The following is an 18,120-nucleotide window of genomic DNA, read 5'->3' as shown; positions in this document are numbered from 1 at the left end:
CCTCAGAAAATTGGACATAGTGCTACCTGAAGATCCAGATATTTCACCTCTGGGAATATACCCCATAGCTGCTTGAACATATAATAAGGACATGTACTCCATCATGTTCATAGCAGCTTTATTTATAATAGCCAGAAGCTGGAAAGAACCCAGATGTCCCACAACAGAGGAATAGATTCAGAAATTGTGGTACATTTACACAATGGAGTACTACTCAGCTATTAAAAACAATAGGTTCATGAAATTCCTAGGCAAGTGGATGGAACTTGAGGCTTTCTTCATGAATACAGTCACAAAAGAAATCTCATGTTATATACTCACATATAAGCAGATACTAGAAGTAGCAATGGTGTAGGTTAAAGGTCGGGTGGAAGTCCTCCATGCTTCCAGCTGCCGGCTTGGAAAAGTTATGGCTAAACATCACCCAGATTTGATTTTCTGCCGCAAGCAGGCCGGTGTCGCTATCAGAAAACTGTGTGGAAAATGTGATGACAAATGTGTGATTTGTGATTCCTATGTGCGTCCCTTCACCCTGGTTCGCATATGCGATGAGTGTAACTATGGATCCTTCCAGGGCAGGTGTGTGATCTGTGGAGGTCCCAGGGTCTCAGATGCCTACTATTGTAAAGAGGGCACCATTCAGGAGAAAGATAGAGATGGTTGCCCAAATATTGTCAATTTGGGGAGCTCTAAGACAGACCTGTTCTATGAACGCAAAAAATACGGCTTCAAGAAGAGTTGATGGGTAGGTGGTTTCTTCCTCTCCCATCAAGATGGTGCAGCTGCCAGAGAAGCCACCCACTACCACAATCAGAAAGGGAACAGAGCTCGGAGTGTCACCAGAGCAGCCTGCTAGTGCTAGTGCTCTGGCCCTGCCACCCCTTCTTTCCCTCCCTGTGTTGCTGAGGTAGAAGCAAGTTCCCATAGAACATTAAGTTCCCATAGATAGAGCTCCGAGTTCCCACAGAGCGCGCTCACAGAGCAGGCAGTGTCCATTTAGTCTGCAGTTTCCTGTTTGTTTTCACTTGGAAAAGAAGGCTCTGCTCTCCTCATTGATCCTTGGAAAAGAAGACTCTGCTCTTCATGTTGATCCTTGGAATAGAAGGCTCCACTCTCCACGTTGATCCTTTCCACTCCGAACCTTCAGAACAAGTCTGTGTGAGGCTTTAGCAATGAAACTGTCATAGCAGAAGTGTGGTCTTACAGCAGCTATGATGGGGTTGTCCTGTGACATCAGAACATTAATGTGACTTGACACTTCACAGGTGGTGTTGGGTCCCTGTTTTCCTTCTTATAAATTGGAATTTTCTGTTATTCCAATAAAGTTGAGTATTTCCTTGAAAAAAAAAAAAAAACCAGACACTAGCCATCCCCCCAGGAAAAAAAGAGCTCAGAATACCCAAGAAACCATCCACAGAAATTATGAAGCTCAAAAAGAAGGAAGACCAGAAGGTGGATGCTTCAGTATTTCTTAGAAGAGAAAACAAATCAGGGGAGAAAATACAAGGCCAAACAGAGGGCAGGAACTGAAGAAAAGATTACAGAGACTGCCGCACATGGAGAACAACTGCACATGCAGCCACCAAACCCAAGGATTATTGGTGATGCCAAGAAGTGTTTACTGGCAGGAATCAAACATGGATGTCCCCTCAAAGGTTCTCCCAGAGTCATACCGATACAGATGAGATGCTTACAGGTAAACATCAGACTGAACACAGGGACCCAAATGAAAACGCTAGAGAAAGGACTGAAATAGCTGAAAGATGTGCTCCCTCATGGGAAGGAAAACATCATCATCAGCCAAGGCACTGAGGTGGAGAGGGTGATTAGGAGAGGTAGCACCTTCATGGAAACAAGTTGAGGGAGAGGAAGTAGGGGAGTGGGGCAAATGATATAACATTTGAAATGTAAACACAGAGAATTTCCAATAAAACTTAAAAAAAATTTAGATTCAAACAGGAAACAGTTACAAAGCCAATTAATTTTTCCCTTCTTATGCTACTACTCTATCTCTTTGGTTGAACAATATTTTATCTTTCAACTTTATTGTAAAAAGAGAGATATATGTACAAAATTTTAAAGGCATTTTGGCATAACACGATATGAATATATTTTTGTCAGTACTTAATTATTTTAGAGGTTTGATAGTATGCATTGAAATCTACTAGTTACCATAAGCATAAAGTACATGTAGAACACGATGTAACATGGAAACTGTCAGAGTTTTCTTGGTGTGTATAGATTAAACATAATGATTTTTCAATACCAAAAATTGCCACAAGGCTATATTCTTAGCTCTTGGATTATAAATGATTTATGGTCCGGGAGTACCACATTCTAAGACATGTTATGTCTGTTCTTTTTTGACTAGGTTATCTCACTTAGGATGATATTCTCTAGATGCATCCATTTTCTTAAGAATTTCATAAAGTCATTGTTTCTAATAGCTGAGTAGTACTCCATTGTGTAAATATACCACAGTTTTTGTATCCATTCATTCAGGACATATAGGTTCTTTCCTGCTTCTGGATATTATAAATAGAGCTGCTACAAACATTGTGGTACATATGTCCTTATTGTATATTGGAGCATCTCTGGGGTATATGCCCAGAAGTGGAATAACTGGGTCTTCAGGCAGTATGATATCCAATTTTCTGAGGAACTGCCAGACTGATTTCTGTAGTGGTTGTACCAGCTGACAACCCCACCAATGGTGGAGGAGTGTTCCTCTTTCCCAGCATCCTCACCAGCATCTCCTGTCATCTGGTATATTTTTGTTCAGTAACTTTATTATTAATTTGCTTTCTCTGTAACTAACTTTTTAGTATTTCAAGTTCAGAAAGGGTATGATCAAAAATAATTCTTCAAGGGTTCTATAAATATGCATGATGTTTATTGAATTGTACTTGGTACACTAATTAAGATGCAAGGTACCAGTAACTGTGCGCAGAAAGAACATGCATTTGATGTTATGGTCCACTCATGTTTAGAAATTATTTATGTAAATAGAGAATAGGTTCATAGTTGCACAGCCACCGAATAAATATACATTCCAACAGAGACAAGTTCCCAATTCAATGTGTTGACAGAGCTGATATAGTAATAGCAAATTTAAAAGTTAAAAAAAGAAGAACACACACACATACATACATACATACATACATACATACATACATACATATATATATATATATATATATATATATATATATATATATACACATATATATACATACATATATGGAGCAATTTCCCAAAGTATAAGGGAAAATGCAGAAAAAACAAGACCTGAAGCAATAGAAATACCAAGTGCCCTGCTAATGTTTATAAGACAAACACAAGGCCTCACCCTTAGATGAGGGAGCTAAAGGCAGTTAAGTACTCCTGACTGTTATGGAACCATTTTTTTCTCCCAGAATATGCACAGTGTAGGTTTTCCATTCTCAAATCACACATAGTAGGGGAATATCCCTCAATCCATATACATATCAGAGGGAAGAAGAAAACATTTTTTCAATCCTATCTTGCAGCAACATGGCTGAAAATTAAAATTGAAGTTTCAGAGTTATTCTAAGAAAGAAGAGGTTGTGTTTTAGTGGTAAGCACAACCTATTTTGCCACTATTTAGATACTTTTAAAGTACCTACTGATTGTGTTTCAAAGAGAAGAATCCAATAATGCTTACAGACAAATCTATAGAATTGCTCATACATCGTGTTGCTTCTTTTAAAAGACACTGAGCAAATATACTCATGGTTGGCATGGTATTATCCAGCAGCCCCCTTGGACCTTCCTTCTGACTTTCCTATAATCATCCTCATTCCCTCAGTCTTGGTTCCCATATTGACTGACTGGCTAGACCCCAGCAGAATGTCATCTAGCTTGTGACTTTACAACAGGGGAAGCAATGAAGGACTCTGCTTGAAGTGGAGCTCTTGGGAAAAGTTAAAATGTTGGCAGTGTAGTGTAACTTTCAGGATTAAAAGACATAGAATAGCATAGATAAGGGAGCTAAGAAAATGTAAGGAAGCTTTTAAAAGGAAAGTCAAAATGAAATGAAAAAAAGAAAATAAAGAAAATTAGAAAATGAAAATGGTAGTCTTTTTTTTGTGCAGATACTTAATGTATTTGCTAATGAAGGGCAACAGAAATTTCATAGTTTTTTTGTTGTTTGTTTGTTTTTAATTTTCTAAAGAAGGTTTTCTAGGGAACGTACAGTACAATTTGCAACCTGGAAGAAAGTTGGATAAATATGCCAAAATCATTATGAAATTCATGGACTAGGTAAGATGCCTGTGGATACTCTTAGACTTTGCACACTGATTAGAGCTAGGACAAAAAATGCGTTTCATAGAAGCCCCCTCCCAATCTAGGAGACAAAAAATGTAGAAAATATTACTCTTTAATGTGAGGAGCTGGATCTCATTCCTGCTCTTCTCTTCTTGTACAACTACAGAGACAGCAACTGTGTGCTCTGGCATCGGTAAATTATGATCCAGCAGGATAAAGTTTAAGAAAACATGTTTGTAGACAATGTTTGAAAGTGATAAACACAAGTGAGGAACAGTAGAGGATATAAAAGTACTTGGATGCTGATAATTTAGAAATAAAAAATGGCTCTGATATAAAATGTTTTAAAACTGATAAATACAAGTAAAGAAGGTTAAATTCAGTAAATTCAAGTAAAGATCTTTAAAATTGGTAAATACAAGTAAATTAAATTTGGTAAATGCAAGGTTAGAGGGTTTAAGAAGATGTTTTAAAGTATAAAAATGTAAGTTATAAAGATGCAAAAACTGATTTAAGGTATAAAAAGGGGGAAATGTTGAAAAATACCCCCACATGCTATTATTTCAAAGTTCAGCATTTTCATACTGATCAATGGAGTTCTGGTAAGCTCATGGATCACTGGCTGTTCATAATTCAGCTACAAGCTCAAGGTTTTAATTTCTCTTTGGCTGTCTTCCAATATAAACTTAAAAATCAATCCGTTTTCTTCTTAGTACTTTGTTCATTGTGTATGCTGTCCTCATTTTCATTGAATTCCAGGCAATATTTCATTTTTTTTATTTATCATTGACCAAGTTATCAATGTGTATAGAGTAGTTTAGTTTCTAGTGGTATGTGGGATTTTTGTTGTTGTTTTTTTTTTTTTTTTATTTTTTGTTGTTGTTGTTATTAAAGACCAGGCTTATGCCACGGTGATGTATTAGGATGAATTTGATTAATTCAATCTTCTTGAATCCATTCAAGTTTGTTTTGAGACTGATTATATGGTCAATGTTGGGGATGATACCATGAGGTGCTGAAAGGGAAATGTATTCTGTTGTTTTAGAGTGAAATGTTCTGTAGCTATCTGTTAAATTCATTTGGTTCACAACCTCTATTAATTTAACTGTGTCTGTTTAGTTCTAGTTCAGTGACCTGTGCTCTAGTTGCAGTGGGGTGTTGAAAGCACAAGTAAAGTGGTAGAAACCCTAAAGAGGAAACAAATAAATTTCTTAAAGAAATACAGGAAAACACAATCAAATGGGTGAAGAAACCAAACTAAGTTGTTTAAGACCTAAAAGTGGTAGTAGATACAAAAAAATAAATAAATAAAAGATAAATGGAGACCAACATTAAAATGGAAACCCTACGAAAAAGGTCAGCAATTACAGATGCAAACATAAACAACAAAATACAAGGGATAGAAGAGAGAAAGTCAGAGGTAAGATACTTTAGAAGATATTGACACAACTGTCAAAAAAAATTCAAAATATAAAAATCTCCAAACCCAAAATATCCAGGAAATCCAGGACACAATGAGAAGGTCAATTCTAAAAATAATAGGGATAGTGGAGAGTGAAGACTCCCAGCTCAAAGGACCCAAAAATGTCTTCAACAAAATTGTAGAAGAAAACTTCAGCAACGTAAAGAAAGAGATGACCATAAACATAAAAGAAGCTTATATAACAGCAAACAGTTTGCCTTGTACAGCGTTATATTTGCTATGATAAAAATGGAATAGGTGCTGGGGTTAAGGTAAAGTTAATATAGTGTGTTAGCTCACCTAATCTTTTACTAAGTTGGAATGTTAACCTTGTTATTGGCTCTGATTATGTGTTCAATGATTCCTGCTTTAATTGTCTTTTGTCCAATCTTGTTTGTGCACTGGACAATGGAGTATGTGTAATGGTAGTCCATCAACCAGCTTTATTTTGTTTTCTGGAAATTTATCTGGTATTATGAAATGCATTACAAATATTAGAAAAATAGATCACATTCTTGCAAGGAAACACAGTGTCTTTGTTTTTTAATTAAGACAAGTGTTGTACTAAGCCAAATTCTTCAGCTTACACATACATCCTTGAGAAACTGTTCTATCCTGAAGGAAAATGAATTAGGCCAACATAGATACTGTATAACATAAACTTGCCATGTAAACATTTGACTTCTTTGTTTGTGTTCCTGGAATTGGTCATGCTTTTTGTTGCTTGTTTTTAAAATACACTTGCTCTTTGACAGGCTGGTTTTGTGTCAACTTGACACAAACTGAAGTTATCACAAAGAAAGGAGCCTCTGTTGAGGAAATGCCTACATGGGATCCAGCTGTAAGGCATTTTCTCAATTAGTGGTTGAGGTAGGAGGGCCCAGCCCATTGTGGGTGGTGTTATCTCTGAGCGAGAAGACCTGGGTTCTATAAGAAAGCAGGCTGAGCAAGCCAGGAGAAGCAAGTCAGTAAATAACATCCCTCTGCATCAGCTCCTGCTTTTGACTGACCTGCTTGGGTTCTAATCCTGACTTCATTTGGTAATGAACAGTGAGATGGAAGTGTAAGCTGAATAAACCATTTGCTCCCCAACTTGCTTCTTGGTCATGATATTTTGTGGAGAAATAAAAATCCATATATCTATGTATTTATGTGTCTATATACCTATATGTCTGTATAACTATATATATATATTTATATGTCCATATAATTATATATTTATGTATTTATATATTTTTATATCTATATCTATCTATCTATATATATATATATAACATAAATTTATAGAGAACTCAAGAAGTTAGACTCCAGGAAACCAAATTACCATATTAATAATGGCCTACAGAGCTAAACAGAAAATTCTCAACTGAGGATTATCAAATTGCGGAGAAGCACCTAAATATGTTCTAATTTCTTAGTCATCAGGAAAATGCAAATCAAAGCCACTCTGAGAATCTACCTCAAACCTGTAATAATGGCTAAGATCAGAAAATCAGGTGACATCAGATGCTGTTAAAGATATGGAGAAAGAGAAACTCTCCTCCATTATTGGTTGGATTGCAAGCTGGTACAACCACTCTGCGAATTAGTATGGCTTCCAAACCCAGTCACTATTGCTGATACCAAGAAGTGCTTGCTGAGAGAAGCCTGATGTGAATGTCTCCTGAGAGGCTCTGCCAGAACTATACTGATACACATTAAGATGCTTGCAATTAAACATCACACTGAGCACAGAAACAGCAATGGAGAAGCTAGAGAAAGGACTGAAGGAGCTGAAGAGGTTTGTACCTCCATAGTAAGAACAACAATATCACCCAACCAATCCCCCTGAGCTCCCAGAGACTGTACCACCAACAAAAGACACACATGGCAAGGTTCATAGCTCCAGCTGCATATTTAGCAGAAGATGGCAAAGTCTGGCATCAATTGGAGGAGAAGCCTTTGGTTCTTTTATGTCTTTTTCCCCAAATATAGAGGAATGCCAGGGTGTTGAGTTTGGAGTAGGTGGGTGAAAGGGGGAGCATCCACATAGAAGGAAGGGGTGGCAGGGGGGTGATGGGATAGAGGTGAACCAGGAAAGAGGATAATATTTGAAGGGTAAATATAGACTATCCAATAAAAAGGTAAAATTAATTAATTAATTAATTAAGTAAGTAAGTAAGTAGAACTTTCTGACTGTGTTATGCAATGTTTTCTGGAAGCAGATTCATGGAATTTTTTTTTTTTTTTTACAAGCAGACCTGTGAGTGTAAATGTGATATTTGTAGAGAGTAAAAGTAGAAACTGTCAGTGAGAACACTTGCATTTCTAGCCACAAGAACAACACTGTTGATCTTGAGTCTTCACTGATCTTCACTACATTGAGAGAAGCATGACAAAGATCTTCTGGTACTTTGGCTGTTTTTGTTTTCTGCTCATAATTCTTGATTTTCAGTAGCAGCCTAGCTGTTTCTGATGGATCATGCCACTGATGCTGATTCTTCTTTGGTGACACTTTTGAATCAAACTGTTTGTATTCTGAGAGTACTGAATGAGACTGCTGGTATCCTGACAAGAAGCATCAGCATCACCCCCAAATTATTACTAAACATGTCTACATCCACTTGTCTTATTTATCATGTTTTTCCCTCCTATGTTTGGCTGGTGGGCTAGAATGTGTAGATGACAAAGTGTTTCAGAATTATTTTAAAGTAGGTTTTGAAAAATATAAACCTATATGAAGCTTGAGAATATCCTTACTAAATAAAGTATGTGTAATGAAGGACAGGCAAGAAAATCTCTCCATAGTAGTCTCTGGGAAGAGAAGAATGATTAAGTGGAAAAAAATATGGTGTCTAGCAAAAGAGATCAGCATGTAACTATAGAAATGAGGATGTGGAGACACCTTCTGGGAAATAGGATGCAACCTCACTGTGTCAAGAAATTCTTGTTCAATCTTAAAAACAGCATCTAAGAGAGAAAAAAAAGTGAATGCTACAGTTTCTGAGTTAGAACTCAGAAATTCAAGCGGGTTAAGGAATGAAGCCATGTCTTAGTAGGTAGTAAGCCACACCTCCATTTTGTTCTTAATAGTGCCACTCCCTGATAGCTAAAAAGTTCAAATATATTTAATAATCTGATGCTCATAGAGTTATAGCAATATAACAATGTAAAAATGCCTTTAGACAAGCCTCAGAATACTTCATATTCTATCAGTCTAAACATTGCTCAGAAGTCCAAAGTTCAAATTATGTTCTGAGATTCATACAATCTCATAACTAATAACTCCTATACAATAAAAATTTAAAAGCAGATCTCAGTCTTTCAACATAAAATTGCACAGGATATACACTGGCATTCCAAAAGTGAGGAAATGAAGCTTAATGAGGAAATACAGGACCAAACTAATACTGAAAATCTGCAGGACATACTATAAACTCTGCATTTCCATTTCTGATGTCAAAACATTCTTCTGATTTCCAACTCCTATCAGGTTTGTTGAATATAACAAACTGTAGGCTTATACTTTTCAAAACATACTTTAATAAGTGTCTTTAAATGATTCAACCTCCCTTGTAGATGACTGACCAAAGGTAGGGGAGGAAAATGGCTAATAGACCAAAGGGGATGTAGACCTGTTTAGAAGTCATTCTTTGGAGCTACTACTATATCTGTTGTCTGTAGTCCAGTCTGCTATAAAAATGCCAAACATGAACCAATAACAGCAGCTTGATTCAGAAGAAATTTCATTGTTCCACCAGTAGGCAGATATCTACCAAAGTGGCAAGAAGCAGTCAGAATACCACAATTTCTTTGGTGCTTTACTTTTTACTAAGTCACAACTAGTAAAGATCAGCAAAAAAAGCCAGGTGAACCTATATCAAAGCATCATCAGCAAAGACCAACATTAACAGAGTACAAAAAAGAACAGCAAGGCATGTCCTATGCTAGAGATTCATCTACTCTCTGCTAGGTTATTCTTTTTTTTTAAATTATTGGACTTTTTAAATTTACATTTCAAATGTTATTCACTTTCCCAGTTCCCTCTCTCCAAACCCCCATCTCTTCCCCATCCTCTTGTTTCTATGAGGGTGCTCCCCCCAATATCTCCCCCACACCCACTCCTAACTCATTGCCCTGGTGTTCCCCTACACTGGGGATTGGTTATTCTTACAGTCTTTCCAAACCTTTTCAAGTGCCTTTCAAGTGTCTGCTCCAACAAAATATAATATGTCCCTTCATCAGAGAGCTCAGAAAAACAAGACATGCTTGTTCTCACCAAAACTCCCCCATGTGTTTGCTTCAAGAAAATATACTCTCATAAACAGTTTTCAGAAAAAAAAAAATCATCATAATACACAACCAGGTCTCCAAGTAAAGGAGAAATTTTACTTAGGTACTCATTTCTTTTGGGTTGGTTCCACACCTGGGTTGCATTTTCCCTTGTCAAGCACCCCACAAAACTGGCATCTCCAACATCTTGGGTTCTCTGATACAATCCAGGATTCATTCTTTACAGCTTCACAAAATGGAATCTCTGGGCTTTAATGGAAGAATATTGCTAACATATGTCTAGCCTCAGGCTTTCCTTAGCTACAGAAGGAGATTCCACAACCTCTATGTTGTATTCTTGACTCTAAAGCCAAAATCATATGGACACAGCTGCCAAGTTCTTTTGCTTGCTGGGGCTTGAAATTGGCTCCCTTATTTACATTTATATTTGTATCAGCTGATGTTGATGGTTTCCTTTACTGCTTAGCTGTTTTCTTTATTCTGTTCCCCCAAGTTAGAAGCTTAGCTGGGTGTAGTCTTGCCCTGAGGTCACCACCGCCTTTATTAAACTTAGCAGCAAAACTTTAATATTTATCTCCTTGAGTACTGGACTTAACTCAATTACACTTTCTTCTGCTCCTTTTCTCCTCATGCTGTACATTTTGTATTTTTCACTTGCTCACATTGTTCCATTTTGTTATAGATATATGAATTATTTCTAATAACCAGATTATATAGTCAATTTTAAGCTACCTTGAAATCTTTTCTTCCAAGGCTACAAATACAAAACTGTTTCAATTTTGCCTCATGCAGATTTTCTGGACTAGAGCAGAAATCAGCCTTAATCCTGCCCAAAATATCACAAGAATAGTCTCCAGATGACTTACTGATACTCTACTTCTAAAGTTCCAGACTGTCATGATCTACATTACTCTCAGCATCACTGTCTTCCACATTCCTACTTACTTAGCCTAGTAACCTCCACTTAAAGATTTCAACTTCTTTTCCAATTGCAATTTACAATTTATATTATAACACAAAGCAGCATGTTCAAGACTGTCATAAGAATATATTGCTCCCTGGTGCCTACTTCTGACTTCATCAGTATTCTAGTGCTATGAAGCAATGCAATAACCATGGAAACTCTGATAAAAGAAAGAATTTAATTGAAGCTTACTTACAGTTTCTGAGGTTTTAGCCCATTATCCTCATGGCAGTGAACATGGCAGCATGTAAGCAGGCTGACATGATACCAAAAAAGGAGATTAGAGTTCTACACTTGGAGCCACCGGCAGCAAGAAGAAAGTCATTGGGCCTGCCTTGGGCTTCTGAATCCTCAAATAAAACCTCAAGTCACAGACAACAAGGCCACACCTACTCCAGCAAGGCCCCTTCCACTCCCCCAACCCCATCTCTTAATCCTCTTAAATATCTCTGCTCCCAGATGACTAAGCATTCCAATACATGAGCCTATGGGGGTCATTACATTCAAACCATCATACCCTATAAGCAACTGTCAGAAGAAAAGGTTTCTGGAGGTTTAAGTAAATTTTCTCATTGAAGGAATAATTATCTCTTTATTCCTTTAGCATATTTTAAGGTGAACCAGCTTTATTGAGGACTAGGGAAATTTATTGAATCAGCTTTTTTAATGTGTTATCTGTTAAGGGTGGAGACATAATTTAGTTCTAATTTTGGGACAGATCAGAATCCATGTCTCCACCAAAAGCCAGAGCTGTAACTTAGATTCTATTTTTTCTTTTTAACAATGATGAATTAGTGTTCCCTTAATGTGCCTCAACAAACCCTGATAATGCCATCTTTTCGCAATGTGTGTTATATCATATTGAAAGATAGTTACAATGATCCTTTTTCTAGTGTTACCAAGGGAAATTAAGGCAAAGACCAAATATCCCAATTCAACCTATCAGTCACCTGACTATGCCACAGGAAGGACGATTTGACTTAAACTTAATTATTCCTTACATGAGATAATGTACTTTTCCTCTCCAGATAGCCAATCTTTAGTGCAGTCACTATGTATCAGCCATACGTTTCTCTTTGGTCAGCTTGCCTTTATAAATGCTATAACTTTTCCTATTTCTTCTTTTCTGTCTCCTCTTTTATGCAGGTCAGAGAATAAGAGCTCTCCTTCTGGTACCTTTAGGCTTTTCATTATTTCTCTAAAGCTACCTTGCTACCTTGCTTGATTGACCAATGTCTCCTAACAAGCAAATTAGTTTTTCTCTCCATCATTTAGAACATCTTTTGTACAGCTGCCCACATGTGTAGTTTCCCTTCCCTGAGATTTTTCTTTAAAAATAAAATAAAATTGTTTTCAAACTTCTTTTTGAGTACGTTCCCAAAGTTTTTTATTAAAATAATAAAAACCCCAATTTTGGAATTCAAATTCACATTTGATGACTCTGTATAAATTTTTCAAATATTTTGAGTAACAATTCATCAGAAAAAACATTTGAAAACAATTATGCTCATATATATGATGTCTAGACACAGATGAAGAAATAGATCTCTTTCCTTCACTGCTCACAAAAACCAACTTAACTCGGGATTAATAAATAATCTATATGAAAGACCCAAAACATTTAAATGGCTGGAAGGCATTATGGAGAGATGCCTTTCAATATATTGATAATGAAAATAATTTCTTGAATGCTATTTTTCAGGAATCAAGAAAAGGAAATGAATAATATAGTTTAATCAAACAAAAATATTATACACAAGAATATAGAAGAAAATTACTAGAGTGAAAATATAAAGAATTGGAGAAATATTTGGGAAATATTAATCTGTTTGACCATTTATATACAGTGTACAAATAGAAAAGTAGGAAAGAGAAGTAAAGTACTTATCATCAAAAGAATACGAATACAGTAAATAAACTGGCAAAGAGTCACAAAAGACTTACCTAAAAGAGATATGTAAAAGGCCTTATATAATTTATTAAGAACATTCAGTATGCCAATTTATCAGGGACCTGGAAATAACAAGTTCTTAGTGATTGTATAATTTATATTAGAATGACTCTAATTGAGAGTAATTATAATAAATGGAAAAAATATCCCTTACTTAGTGTTCAAAAATATGAAAAGAGTGTAGCATAGAGGCACCTAAACAATCTAAATATAGACTGATATATGATTCAAGTATACTACTCATATATATGTACTAGAAGGAGATGAAATTAGCTTATAAAAGAGCATGAGTTTTTGTCAAACTATTTACAATGACTGTGTTATGAAATCAGATAAATTGCCCATCAAAAATGAATAAATAAAAATACACTATATAAATATAGCTTATTTTTAGCCCCCTAAAATCAATGGAAATGGATATAGATGGGACATCATGTTAAGCAAAAAGCTGACAGACCCCAAAACAGATGGATGATATTTTTTATTCATTTTCTGTTATATATGAAAATGAAAGAAATGAAGGATAGATTTAAAAAAATAAGAAGAAATAAAGGGAGGAAGAAAGGTGATGAAGTGTTGAAGATAAGTTATAAATGAGGTGAAACAACTTGCTAATGAAAAGTGTGTAGTTATAAATTTAAGAAAATGAAAAAAGTATTAAAATTTGTAAGCACGTCTGGAAAATAATTATGGAATATATTAATTAGTGCAATTAATGGAATATACTAATTAGTACGATTAATATGAGTTAACATCTATAACTAAAAAACAAGGTGATGATTTTTATGTGAAAGAAACAATGTGATATTGAGTCCACATAATTGAATATTAATATTTGTATATTATGTTGATGCAGCCATTCACACCATAGATGCACATAGATAATATAAGAAGATATACTAGTGACAAATACAAAGACACATACTTAAAAAATGTGCATGAATGCAACCCAAAATAACATTGAAAACCAGAATTATTTTCAGAATGTGTATATTATGAGCTAGGGAGAAAGAAAACATATTAAACAACTAATATAATATTTCAATTACATAATTTTTATATTTCTGTCAAAGTACATGACTATAGTTTATTCATAATTAAGATCTAATGAGTAAACTAAACAATTGTAAACATATGAAGTATTGAATATGTTAATTAACTTGACTCCTTTATTTTACACTATACCTATATATCAATAAATCCCATTATACATTTATAATGAAAAAATGTTTTATTTGTTACATGTTAATAAAGGAAAATATTGTGAGTTGTACAGAAAAAATAATTCAAATCTTCATCTTCTGATATAGAAATAAAATGGCTAATGACTCAATCTACAAATTCCAGAAGCACCAATAAATGGTCTTGTTCAAGGCATCAATTAGTGATCTTATTTAAACCATCACTTAATGACCTTAAAGTTAAATCTTGGGTCAGTAAAATCACTCTAATGTATCAGAGGATTCACTTGCTAAATAAATCTTACAAAACTATATTTTCATTTCAAATGTGTACATAATACATTTTGTATAATGTTAAAAAACATAAGTACATATAGAATTCACACTCATGTTCCAAATATTTCTATCAGTAGATTCACTTTTGTTAAGTGAAGTTCATAAGGCATAAATTAAATGTATAATAAAAAACATAGTGCAATGAATAATTTGTAATTGACAAAGTTCTCAATCAGGATAGTTATCTTTAAATTCTACAGAAAAAAAAAATTATTTTGGTTACACCATCATTTTTATAGTAACTTGGTAAGTAAAATTGATTATCAGACATACAGATTTTATTTTGATATTGACAAAATCAAATACCATTCCTCCTTATAAAATATTAAAGATAAAAAGATGTTTTCATGGAGAATCCTACAAATGTGAAATTAAATAAAAATTACAAACTTAGAAAAAAATCAATACCACTTCAATTTAAAAGTTTTGGAGAGATAAGGCACATACATAAACATAATAAAATCAATGTCCAATAAGCAAATGTCCAACATCAAATAAAATGGAGAGAAACTTGAAGCAATCTTATTAAAATCAGATACAAGACAAGGCTGCCTACTTTCTCCCTATTTGTTCAACATAGTACTTACTTAAAGCTCTAGCTAGAGCAAAAAGACAACAAAAATGGTCATGGGAATGCTAATTGAAAAGAAATAATTTGAGGTATCACTATTTGCAGATGATATGACAGTTTACATAAGCAATCTCCAAAATTATACCTGAGAAATTCTATGGCTGATAAATACCTTCATCAAAGTAGCTGAACATTAAATTGACTGAAAACAATCAGTAGCTCTCCTTTATACAAATGATAAACAGGCAGATAAAGAAATTAAAGAAATAACATCCTCCACAGTAGCCATAAAAATATTTTTATAACACTAATTAAGCAAGTTCAAGCCCCATATGACAATAACTTTAATACCACAAAGAAAAAAATTAAGGAAGAAATTATAATATGAAAAGATATCCTATGCTCTTGACTAGTAGAATTAACATAGTGAAAATGGTAATCTTACTTAAAGCAACCTACAGATTCATTATAATCCCTGACACAATCCCAATACAATATTTTACAGACTTTGCAAGAGCAATTCTCAAACTCATATGTAAAACCAAAAAGCCCAGGAAAGACAAAACAATTCTTAAAAATAACATAGCCTCTGAAGGAATCACCATTGCTAACCTCAAGCTTTCCTATACAGCAGTAGTGATTAAAAAACAACAACAAAACTTCACAGTATTAGTATATAAACAGACTCATTTATTGATGAAAATGAATCGAAGACCCAAAAATAAACCCACAAATGTATAGATAGTTGATTTTTGATGACAAAGAAATCAGAAATATGAAGTGGACAAATGAAAGCTTCTTCAACAAATGGTGGTAGACTCACTGAATGTCTACAGGTAAAAGAATAAAAATAGATCCATACTTAGTACCCTGAACAAAATTTAAGTACATGTGTATCAATGTCCTGAACATAAAACCACATAAACTAAACCTAATAGAAGAGAAAATGAGAAATAACCTTGAATAAATTAGTACAGGAGACCATTTCCTGAACAAAACAATGGTTCAGGCCCTCATATCAAGAATTAATATAATATATGGGACCTCATGAAAATGTAAAACTTCAGAAAGGATCAGGACAGTGTCAATAGAATAATAAAGTGTCAATGTACAGATTGGGAAAATTCTTTACTAACCCTACACCTGATTGAGGGCCAATGTGTGAAATATATAATGATCTGAAGAAATCAGATACAGACCAAATAACCCAAATAAGAAAAGGGCACATAGCTAAACAGAAAATTGTCAACAGAGGAATGTCATATGGCAAGAAGCATTTAAAGAAATATTCAGGTACCAACTTTTGTGTTGGTTGTTGTTGTTGTTGTTGTTGTTGTTGTTGTGAGTGTGCCACTAGGGCATGGGCTCTGATGTCTCAGGAGCTCAAACCAGGCCTGGTGGCTCACGGGCTTCCTTCCTGCTACATGGAATCTGGATGTACAACTCTCATTTACCACTTCAGCACCATGTCTGCAAGCATACCACCATGTTTCTCACCATGATGATAACAGATTAAACCTATGAACTTTAAACTAGCTTCAATTAAATATTTTCCTTTAAGAAAAGAAAAGAAAAATGTTCAACATCCTAAGTCATCAGGGAAATGGTAATCAAAATGACTGTGGTATTCCATGTTCCACAAACCAGAATGGTTAAGTTCAGAATGCCAAGAGACAACACATATTGGCAAGGATGTGGAGGAAGAATAGTTTTCCAATGCTGATGGAAGTGTAAATATTTATAATCACTCTGGAAATCAATCTGGCATTTTCTCAGAAAATTTGAAATAGGTTTACATGAAGACCTAGCTATACTGCTCCTGGGTATATACCTAAAGGTTTCTGTACCATACTTCAAAGACATGTGCACCACCATGTTCAAAGCAGCTTTATTCATAATAAACAGTAACTGGAAACAATCTATATGCCTCTAAGCTGAAGAATAGATACATAAATGTGGTTCTATTATGCAATGGACTATTATGCCATTAAGAATCATGACATTAAGAATTTACAGGCAAATGAATGGCAATCAACAAAGTCATTCTAAAAGTCATTCTGAATGAGGTAAACCAGATCCAATTGTTATGTATGGTATGTACTCACTGATATGTGGCTATTGGAGTTTAAGTATAGAATTCACATGTCATACCCACAGACCCCAAAGAGTTAAACATGAAAGAAGAACTAAACCAGGATACTTGAATCACAATTAGAAGGGGAAACAAAATATTCATAAAAGACATAGGGAAAGAAAGATCTGGGTGGGAGAGAGGAGAGTGAAGGTAATGAAGGGGCAGGATCAGGCATAGGGAGAGACAGTACAGAGGCTCAGATGGTCAGGAAAATGAATGAAAATCTACATCTGCTGGGGGTTGGAAAGATGGGAGAATCTCTAGTTATTCACTCAGACCTGGGATAGGGAAAGCTCCTAAGAATCACTTGAGGTCACTTTAGCTAAGATGCCTAAGAGTGGAGAAATGGAACTTGAAGTGACTATCTCTTACAGCCAAGCAGTACACAGAGTTTTCAAAGTAATTCTTTTTTGAAACAACTTTATTTTACAAAACAAAGATAAATGTACAGATTTTAAGCATTTTTTGCATAAAATTATACAATACATTTTTGTCAGTACTTGTTTTTTTTTTTTTTTTTTAAAGGTTTGATGTTGTGATAAAGATCCCACCAGTAACAATGAGCATAAAGTACATGTAAAACAAGATGCAACCTGGAAATAGTCAAAGTTTTCTTGGTGTGTAAAGATTTTTTTTTTTTTTTTTTTTTTTTTTTTAACAATGAGCAGACAGTACACGTTATACAGGGTACAACCCGGAATTTGTCAATGTGTAATTGGTGGGTAAGGATTGAGCATGACTATTTTTTTTTTGTTTTGTTTTGTTTTCTTTTTTTTTTTTTTTTGTACTTCATACAGTCTGTGAGTTGTTTCTGGGGCAGTGCAAGCCTCTGGGGTTAGCATCCCACTATCAGTGACTGCATATTATGTCTGTTCTTTTGTGACTGGGTTATCTCACTCAGGATGATATTCTCTAGATGCAACCATTTTCTTAAGAATTTGGTTAAGTCATTGCTTCTG

At 34.8% G+C, this 18,120-nt stretch overlaps 1 protein-coding gene across 1 annotated transcript; it reads left to right on the top strand.

The window, feature by feature from the left end:
• Positions 1 to 409: 409 nt before the first annotated feature.
• Positions 410 to 742, top strand: LOC308414987 (PHD finger-like domain-containing protein 5A; the record flags this gene model as incomplete). The annotated part of the gene is made up of 1 exon (XM_080910125.1): positions 410 to 742. One exon carries the CDS (start codon positions 410 to 412, stop codon positions 740 to 742), a length of 333 nt encoding a protein of 110 aa, XP_080766251.1.
• Positions 743 to 18,120: the final 17,378 nt, after the last annotated feature.

This window comes from Micromys minutus, assembly GCF_963924665.1.
Source record: "Micromys minutus genome assembly, chromosome: X".
NCBI lineage: Eukaryota > Metazoa > Chordata > Mammalia > Rodentia > Muridae > Micromys > Micromys minutus.
The sequence above is the reverse complement of the archived record's forward strand: the minus strand, read 5'-3'. Positions and strand labels throughout refer to the sequence as shown.